Source organism: Fringilla coelebs, assembly GCF_963513975.1.
Source record: "Fringilla coelebs genome assembly, chromosome: 2".
Taxonomy (NCBI): domain Eukaryota; kingdom Metazoa; phylum Chordata; class Aves; order Passeriformes; family Fringillidae; genus Fringilla; species Fringilla coelebs.
This window is the reverse complement of record NC_140029.1, coordinates 68,319,728-68,329,302: the sequence shown is the minus strand read 5'-3', so window position 1 is coordinate 68,329,302 and position 9,575 is coordinate 68,319,728. Positions and strand designations below refer to the sequence as shown.

The window sequence follows — 9,575 nt, the reverse complement described above, 5'->3', positions numbered from 1 at the left end:
GATTTCACAAAAATCATATAAGCAAAGGAAAAAAAAAAACACACGCACAAAAAAACCCACATACAAACCCCCCCCCCAAAAAAAAAACAACCCCAAAAAAAGGCCTATACATTTCACACTATTCATGTGTGTATTCTACTTCCAAATAATTTCACTTGTGCATATGCTTCATTTATTAGGGCTACAAGACAAAGAGCCAAATGAGACTGTCTATTACATACATTTTTTTTGTGTAATTCTCTGCGTAGATGTTCTATATATACACAAAGGCACACACACACAGAGATGAAACTTGAAAATTCACTGTACGAAATATATATTATGGGCAACTCATTAATTTGTAGTGAGGCTGCGAGAAAAGTTTTTGAAAAAAGGAAGAAAATAATCCAAATCCTTCTGAAATCTGTTTTTTGCCATAAAACAAAGTAAAGTAAAAGAACTGGAGCAGGAGATAAGAGTTTTAAGGATAAAATGGCAAGATGAGCATCATCAGATCGCAGTGGACACTATCAATAAGATAACAGTGATGACTCCACCAAATAACAAGAAAAAATAAAAAAAGAGATAATAATAAGATTATAAATTAAAAATAATGTTATTAAATTATTATTATTATTATAAATAACAATAAAAAGCCGGTTTAGGTGTTATGGGCTTTTTGGAGATTGCACATTCCAAATTATCATTATAAACTCCCTCGACCAAGTCTTTATAGCCTTCAGTTGCTCCAGGGGAAGTTTAGGTTGGTCGTTAGGACGAATTTCTCCACAGAAAGGGAGATTTAACATCGGCATGGGCTGCCCAGGGAGGTGGCGGAGTCACTGTTCCCGGCGGTGTTTAAGGGAAGACTGGATGTGGCACTCGGTGCTATGTCTGGTTGAGTCGGTGGTGTTGGGTCTCAGAGGTATTTTCCAACCCAACTGATCCTGTGATTCCTTGAAATGAGCCGCGAGAGCAATGATTTCAGACAGGGCTTGGAGGGCTCGCTCTCCAGCGGGGAGGCAGGGCGCTGGTCTGGGCGGGCGGGCAGAGTTCATCTCCTGCGCAGCGCTTGGTACGGGGCTCTTTTGTCAAAGCCAGCAGGGAGCACAGTGCCTGCCGCTGCCAAGGCTCAGGGGTGTCTCTGTCCTCCCAGGACAGAAATCCTCGCAACTCTGGCGCGACCCGGACGAGCGACGTAGAGATCCCGGCCTGGGCCGGGCTGGGGCGCGGCCGCCGCGCTGCTCTGAGGGAGCCGCGGGGGCGGGGCCGCCGCCGGGGTTTGTCCCTTGGCGGCCGCCGTAAGGCGCGCGCCTCCCGCTGCCGGCCCGCGCGCTTTCGGTAGCGCCATGAGCCTGTGGGCGGACAAGCACCGGCCCGGCGCCCTCGGCCGCCTCGACTTCCACCGCGAGCAGGCGGCGCGGCTCCGCAACCTGGTCAGTGAGCCACGGGCTCGGCTCTGCCCGGCGCCCTCCCCGCCCGACTCTGCCCGGGGCCCCGGCGGCCTCCAGGTCCTCTCGGTCCTCTCCTCCGCGCAGCGAGAATCCCCCCGGAGTCGGCATTGCGCTGAATAAGGGGGGAAAACTTTAGTGTGCGGGTGACCGAGCACTGGAGCACATTGCTCAGAGTGGCTGTGAAGTCTCCGTCACTGGAGATAGTCGGGAACCCTCTGAATGCAATCGTGCACCCGGTGCTCTGGGAGATTGGACCGCTGTGGTCCGTTCCAGCCTGACCCATGCTATAAGTGGGATTCCTTCCGGGCCCATAGCGCTGCTCTGTGGGGCCGGGGTCGGCAGCTTTCCCTCCGTGCAGGCCCTGCCTTTCCGAGGGAAGCGCCCTGCTTGGGAGCGCGGCCTTGGTGCTGAGGGGAAAGGCTGCGCAGGAATCCGAGACTCGACTCTTTTGCGAGTGGTGTGCACATGTTCTTCCTGCTGGTTTCAGTGTCCCCGAGAACAGGGCTTGGCTTCTTTGCCTTATGTTAGCAGAAACTTTTGAGGCGAGCAGCTGGGAATGAAAGTCAGGACTGCTTCCCCTGCCAGATGTGCCGAGTGGCACATGCGCTTCCTCAGGGATGGGTGATACCTAACTCATGTAAGTGCTTTCTGTGGGGTATGATCAGATGTGCTCTAAGTCATGCATTTTAGCTTTCCAGGTAATAAACTCCTAAACGTGTGTGTGTGTATGTACATATGTATATGTATATATGTGTGTGTGTGTGTTTGTGTATGTATATGTGTATATATATGTGTGTATATATGTATATCAAAGCTCTGTATATAAGCATCTGTGTTAAACTGTGTTTCAACCCTTTTTTCTGTGTGTTTCTCACAGCTGTCACTCTATTAACTGTGGGAAGCATATAAATACTGGAGTGGGGGTTTTGGGGTTTGTTTTGTTGTTGGTTTGCTTGGGGTGTATTTTGAGCGGTGGGGTGTTTGAAGTTAAATGAGTTGCACATGGCTGTCAGAAAAATACGATGTTGTGTAGTAAATGTTGCTGCAGGAAAGGATTTCAGCAGTTTTAATTCTAGGTGCTATGTTGCGATGGAGCGGGAAAAGTCATTTAATGTAAACTTGGGTGAGAATGGAAGAGCAAATGATCTTATAAGGAAAATACTGCAGTAGCTGACTGATCTTGTTTCCTTTTTGTTCAGGTTCAATGTGGTGACTTTCCTCATCTGTTGGTGTATGGACCATCAGGAGCTGGAAAAAAGACAAGAATAATGTGTCTGTTAAGGGAATTATATGGTGCAGGAGTGGAGAAACTGAGGATTGAGCATCAGAGTATAACGGTAAAAAAAAAAAAAATTCCCATCTCCTATGAAGTAATGTGGAAATACTGACATATTTCTGTTGTGAGACCTTCGTAGTTTTTTGAGTTATAAAAATTAGGTTTTATCTTGCACTCGGTATCTTCAAACTTTTTATGTAATTAGTCATACCAGTTAGGTTATATGAACAAATTATTTTCCAGATGTTCTTCAGGCCTTCAGGATGTGGGGTTCTCTCTAGTTTTCTGTGCCTCATTGGCTGTTCTTATGATGTAGATTTTTTTGTCCAGAGTGGGTTTTTTAATTTATTGTTTACAGTCCATTTTGGACCATAGCATCTCTGCTGTTGCTATTTTATGGGCTGGATGATGTGTCAGTATTCCTTTTTTTCTTTGGAGGTGAGGCTGGGACTGTAGGAGATAAGCAAGTCTGTCTTGAGAGTTCTTTGATCTCTGAGACTCTTGGTTTGCCTGTGATTTAGCCAGGTGTAAACTCTAAGAGATTTTTAGAACACTTTCTGCAATTTAATGTGCTTATTTTCTACATAGGCACCTTCTAAGAAGAAGATTGAAATTAGCACCATTGCAAGTAATTATCACCTTGAAGTTAACCCAAGGTAAGTGTGCAGTAAAAATGCCTCACTTCAAAGGTAAGCCACTGGCTGTGTTGTGAGTGCCTTCAGCCTGGGTGTACGAGGGACTGATTGCCTGGTTTGTTTCCTGAGCAGGTTAGGTAATGGTCTGTGGGTTTGGTCTGCAAATGAGAGCAGGGAGAGGATTTTTAATTGAACAACTCTGAATAAACAAAAATTTGGATTGCTGTATACTTAAGGCAGAAATGTTCTGTTTAACTGGCTACATAAGCATGCTGCTGTTGAGGAATGAGCAAGAGAGACAATTCTGGATTGATAGATTTCACCATTTCAGTTGAAATGAAGAACTTCTACCAGAACTAACACCTCCATATCATTAGTTTTCTCACAAATAGAAAAATTAAGGAATTTGAAAGAAAGAAAGGCTTACCCTGTAACTCTCCAAATAAAGTGTCCACCACAACATACTGTGGATCCTGTCTTGAGTGAAGTCTGATATTGATTTAAACAACAGAAGCTCTACTGGGAGCTTCTTTGGCTGTTATGAAATTGCTGGTGATAGTTCAGAGACTCAAAGCAAATATTTGTATTTACCTGAAACCACATAATGTTGCTTTAAATCACAGTGAGTGAATGTCATTGTGCACTGAATGGTGTTGGTTACTGCTAAACCATAGCTCACATAGCTGCCTTGCCATATAGAAGTTATTCTGCACTGCCAGGTCTCCTTTAAAAACTCATTCTTCAGCTAATCTGTTTATTGATCAGTGAGTATCTGCTGGTGTTCTAATACAGACACAAATAATTATCAGATAATTAACAATAAAAGCTGAGGCTTATTGGTAATCACTGTTTGAATGTGTCATTTTGGCGATATCAAATGTGTGACCATTTAGTCCTGCTGTGATAACCTGATACTGCTAGCACTTTTCCTGTTACTCTGAATGGAGTACTTAGAGCTTGAAACATAAAATAATTATATTTCAATTTAAATACAAAAGTGCTGAGTTTTGATTAAGTATTAATATCCTGATTTGTAGGCTTTCAGTGACTGAGCAATTGTCATGTTTATGTCTGACCAGACAGTAAACCTCTGTGCTGTGTAATGGCCTGTGAAGTTAGACTGAATTATAACAATGGTGAAGTCATGTGCATCTTGAGTAACATGGAGCGGGGTGAATGGCTAACAGGGAGAGGAAGTGAATTTCTGGGAAGGACTCTGCAGAATAAAACCCTGCATTTAAATCAGTCCTTTGGGTCAGGCATCCTATTACAAGGTTAGGCTTAATTGTTACTCCCATAATGAGTAAAAAGGTTCACATTGTGTGTCCTTGTTCAAAAAGTTTAGGTTTTTCGTCTGAAGAAAATAAGTTCTATTTTAATGAGTTAATAAAATACCTTACAGTGGATTTACTACATTTGAATAAAGTGCTACAACCCAGTTCCACCTGCATTAACTTTGGGTTCTTTTTATTGTAGAGGAGGTAACTTTCAACAAAGTATATGGGTATTAGTTTAATTCTAACTCAACAGCTTCTGAATTCTTTTGGTATTTTTGCTCATTTAGTTGACTTTTGGAGTATGTGTTTTATATGCAATTTAAAGTTGTTTTAAAACAGATTTATTCAAATTCCTGGTACAGCGATGCGGGAAACAATGACCGTGTGGTAATTCAGGAGCTCTTGAAGACAGTGGCACAGTCCCAACAGCTTGAGACAAGTACTCAACGAGATTTTAAAGGTGAGTAAAACAGTTAAAACCAGTCAAAAGGCTTTTTAAACATGGGGAGATTTCAGTTCACTGTTTTGTTTGTACTTGTATATTGCATGAAGATTGTACAGTCAAAAAGGCACGAAAGTAATCCTAATCTTTATTTTCCTGCCTGTGGAACCATGCTGTGTTTTTCTGTGTGTTATCACTTATTTTGGTATTATTGCTTGTATGTCAAAAGTACTTTTTTCTTAGAAAGATTTGATATTAATACAGAACCCCACTATGTTTAATCCTTTTTTCAGTGGTGCTGTTAACAGAAGTTGACAAACTTACTAAAGACGCTCAGCATGCTTTGCGAAGAACAATGGAGAAGTACATGGCAACCTGCAGGTTGATCCTGTGCTGCAACTCAATGTCAAAAATTATAGGACCCATTCAAAGCAGATGCCTGGCTGTACGAGTGCCTGCTCCCAGCATTGAAGATGTACGTTGAAACAGAGGCAAAAATAAGTTACTATAAAACTCTTACTAGATAAGTTCTTGCTGTGGACTTAGATTTTATTTTCACATAATGACCTAGTTTTCCTTTGTGTTGGATGATTTTCCAAGCATGGCTTATGAAAGGCTGGTCCATCTCTGGTCCAGAAATCTTTCTAACAAAAGATCTGGTGGTGGTGAACAGTTTGCTAAGTGTTGTACTCCCTGCTATCTGTTTTTTGTCTAGATCTGCCATGTCTTGTCCAGTGTGTGTAAGAAAGAAGGCCTGACTCTTCCTCAGGAACTGGCTCGAAGGATTGCAGAGAAATCTGGCAGGAACCTTCGGAAAGCACTACTTATGTGTGAGTCCTGCAGAGTACAACAGTAAGTCACTGCAAAAATTAACGCAAGTTCTACTGTCAGACACATAAATGACCTTGCTTCTAAGGCCTTGTTAAAATAGGCAGCAGTTAGCTTAGATTGTAATCTCTAAAAAGATATTATTTTTTAGGTATCCTTTTACTGCTGATCAAGACATTCCTGAGATGGACTGGGAAGTTTATTTGAGGGAAACTGCAAATGCTATTGTTGGTCAACAGACACCACAAAGGTAGGTGAATGCACTTGTTAAGAGCTATAAATGGTGTTTTCCATGTACTGTGGAACCCAAAAAAAAAGTTGTATTCAAAAATGGGGTGTCTCCAGTTACGTGTAATTTTCTGTATTTCTACTGGAGCTGGTACTTTACAGCCAGAGGAGTTGAGCTTTAAAATTGCCAGAGAAGGCTGAATAAGTATCAGGAACTGAAGAACTGTTGTTTTTCCCTGTCAAAGCTTGATCTAAAATGGCCATAGGCTCAGGTGCATGTTTTGTTTCCTGATTGGGTGATTTTTTTATTGGTGTGAGAGTCGTGGTGTATGGTCATTATGGTTTGTTTGCTTGTTTTACATAAAGTTTCTCTTTGACCATCTTTAGCATAAAGAACCTTTTTAAAATAACTGAAAGGAAGAATTCCTTGCTTTTTTTGAGCACATTAGGAGATGACTTCTGTGTCAATCTCAGTGTCATACCCAAAGCCTGATCCTTTAGCCTGTTCCATGTATTATTTGCCTGAGATGTCACTTAATTTAAATGCTTGTAGCATCTGCCCTTCTGTTTTCAAAAGCTGAGCTGTGGCTAATTGTGTCAGCTCTGCCACCTAATTGTCTTACTCTTTCTTATGAACAATGAAGACAGAAAAACAGCATAAAGGAACTCTCTGGCTGTAGTAAATTAGTCACTAGTCTTAAGCATGAATAATATTAGATATGAAAAAAAATTAAAGGGAAACAATCCTGAGACAAATTATGATAGCCTTGTAGCTTCTAGATTAACTGAAACCATTGTAACTAGAGTATGTGTCATTTATCTTTTGAGTAAAAGGTGATATGCAGCCTTTGAATTTTAATTGACTCATGCAATGCTTTTGGTTTTAAAATAACACCCAAAAGCAAAAAAGAGACGTTGCTTGGATTGCCTCTTTTCCTGCAGTGTATTTCACTAGTTGTGAAAGACATTAAGATGCTTTGGGATCATACTTCTCATATTTTGTGGTGTCTTTCCAACAGGCTTTTAGAAGTCCGTGGACGGCTTTATGAACTTCTGACACACTGCATCCCTCCTGAGATTATAATGAAGGTAATTCAGCTATCTAGCTCTTAATGTGCTATAAATTTTAATATTGTGACTGTCTCAACGAAAGCTTTCAAAAAAACACCAAAACATCATAAATTAACCAGATATTGATGCAAAGCTGTGTCCTTTCCAAACAGATTAAAACTCGTTCAGTGGTCAAAGAAAAACAGCATCATAGCTGAGTAAAAATAAAGGAGGACATTCTTAGTCCTCTTCACTTCTCAGGCCAGTTACTATATTAAAGCATATTTGAGGATCTTGGTGGTCTTTCACAGCCTTAATGAGTTTATAGTTCTGTGGGCTTATCTTTATATGATTGGTTTTCTTTTATAAGTTTTGTTGTTAGAAGTTCATTATTTGCTATGTTTTTGTGGAGAGGTATCTAGCAGGTCTGTTCACAGACAGATGTCACCTTGGGAGGAAAAAAGCAAGTGGGATGTACATGTTTTTATTTTAAGGAGGATGAAAGGATATTGAAGACAGCTAGAGTAGAACAAAGATCAAAAATCATGTTTGCAACTTAGTACTATTTGCTTTGCCATCAGACATACTTTCTTTTCACATTAACAAATTTCTGCTTTCTGATGGTTTTGGTACTTAAATGTTTCTTAACCTTTCCTTTCTTACGGTAGGTTAGTAGATCCTGCATTGCTGTTTTTGAGAGGAAAAAGGTGCATGTTCTCTACTCACTCCCTCTTCATAAACTTGAAATGCTCTAGAGATACTTCTCACTTAATCCTGGCTGTTTTAATTGAGATGGATTTGCAACGATTTTATTGCTGTCTCTAAAATAATGCATTTTGGGGTTTTGTAATGACTTAAGTATTGAAGTCAAGTTGTCTTGTGTGTCTGCACGTAAATACGTTCATAAATACAGACAGAGACACTTAAATTCTAAATAACCCTTTCCTTGGTTTTTATTAATGTTTCTCTTTGTACTTGATGCTGTCAAGCTATAACTAAGTGGTTTTAATACACTTGCTGTCTTGGTAGGAATTCTCCTCAGGCCATGTTCCTACATGCAGTAGAGGTTATAGTGTTTGGAGATGAGGTTAATTAATTTTCTATTATTAAGGCATAAATTATCCCAGTAAATGAATATATTTTCTGTTGGATTAATGAACTATTGATTAATGCTTGGCTGTTTTCAGAGAACTAAGGTTATCCTCTTAACAAAAAATACATAGTTTTTCAAATACTGCCCTGTTTTTTCCCATTTTAGGGTCTCCTGACAGAACTTCTAAATAATTGTGATGGACAACTGAAAGGAGAAGTCGCACAGATGGCGGCCTTCTATGAACACCGCTTGCAACTGGGCAGCAAAGCCATTTATCATCTGGAAGCATTTGTTGCAAAGTTTATGGCAATTTACAAGAAGTTCATGGAGGATGGGCTGGATGATGTAATGTTCTAACTGATGCCCAAAGCTGTACAACGAATGCTGTATCAAGATGCCAATGGTGTTGCAAATGCACAGTTGTCAGTGCTTGATTACTTGTGGGTCTAGTTCTAAGTCAAATATTTTTGTTTTACTATTTAATAAAACAATGTTTGTGCAGCTTTAGAAACCAGATGGATTTTTTGACAGCCACAAATCCATCTTTAGAGCCATACAAAATACATTGGCCTTTCACAAAGACAGCACATTGCCTTGGAAGATGTGCAAGATCAGAGCTGCTTTGCAGTATTTGTAACCTGACATTAAGAAGAGAGAGCACATGTGCTGTGTGCTTAGTTTTTGTTTGTTAATCACAGATGAGCAAGCGTGAAGGAAAAAGGTTTTTTTCTGTGTTCTGCCAAGTTCCACCTTGAACATGTATGTTCTGCCTTCTGATCTATACATCTTAGTGTTTGTCTGGCTTCTTTTTTTTAGCCTGAGTATGTTCTGTCGTGTGCTCACACCAAATGTTTTTTCTTTTTTCTTGGTAAGCAGTTGCATTGAAATTGTGGAGGAGCAATACTTTGGTGTTACTTGTAAATCACATGTAACACATTTTTTTAGAAGGATTATACCTTCAAAAAGCAAGTTCACTTGCTGTCTGACTCTCTTGGGTTTGCCTCAACCTACATAATGCTGTTCAGGTAAAGGGTATTACTTTGACTATTTTTTTAATGAAAGGAAAAGTTTCAGCTTTCAACAAGTATCTTTTACCTCTTAAACTGATATGTGGCATTTTTAAAATGGCAAAATAAATTGTAGCAAATATGAATAAAAATGCTGAATTGTTTTTTTCACGCTGTCTGTGACAGCCTAGGTGCATTTATCTGCTTTGATGTATACATCTTTCAGAAGGGTAGGATATTCCACACATGCTGTAAAACTAAAGGGAGCCACTGAAATTTAAAAAAATCGAAATAGGTACAAGCAAC

General features: G+C 40.2%; 1 protein-coding gene across 1 annotated transcript; it reads left to right on the top strand.

The window, feature by feature from the left end:
• Window positions 1–265: 265 nt before the first annotated feature.
• RFC3 (replication factor C subunit 3) lies at window positions 266–9,409 on the top strand. The gene is made up of 9 exons (XM_084226474.1): window positions 266–1,415; window positions 2,633–2,770; window positions 3,298–3,365; window positions 4,984–5,081; window positions 5,357–5,538; window positions 5,779–5,915; window positions 6,043–6,141; window positions 7,139–7,208; window positions 8,428–9,409. The coding sequence occupies exons 1-9, from the start codon at window positions 1,329–1,331 to the stop codon at window positions 8,617–8,619; spliced, it is 1,071 nt and encodes a 356-aa protein (XP_084082600.1). The 5' UTR covers window positions 266–1,328; the 3' UTR covers window positions 8,620–9,409.
• The last annotated feature ends 166 nt before the right edge of the window (window positions 9,410–9,575 follow it).

What these genes read in the sequence shown, in the direction of transcription:
- RFC3 (XM_084226474.1), top strand. Translation starts at nt 1,329, where the DNA reads ATGAGCCTGTGGGCGGACAAGCACCGGCCCGGCGCCCTCGGCCGCCTC. An exon ending in CTGCTCCCAGCATTGAAGAT is followed by an intron (nt 5,539 to 5,778) that starts GTACGTTGAAAC and finishes TTTTTTGTCTAG; the next exon opens with ATCTGCCATGTCTTGTCCAG. An exon ending in CTCCTGAGATTATAATGAAG is followed by an intron (nt 7,209 to 8,427) that starts GTAATTCAGCTA and finishes TTCCCATTTTAG; the next exon opens with GGTCTCCTGACAGAACTTCT.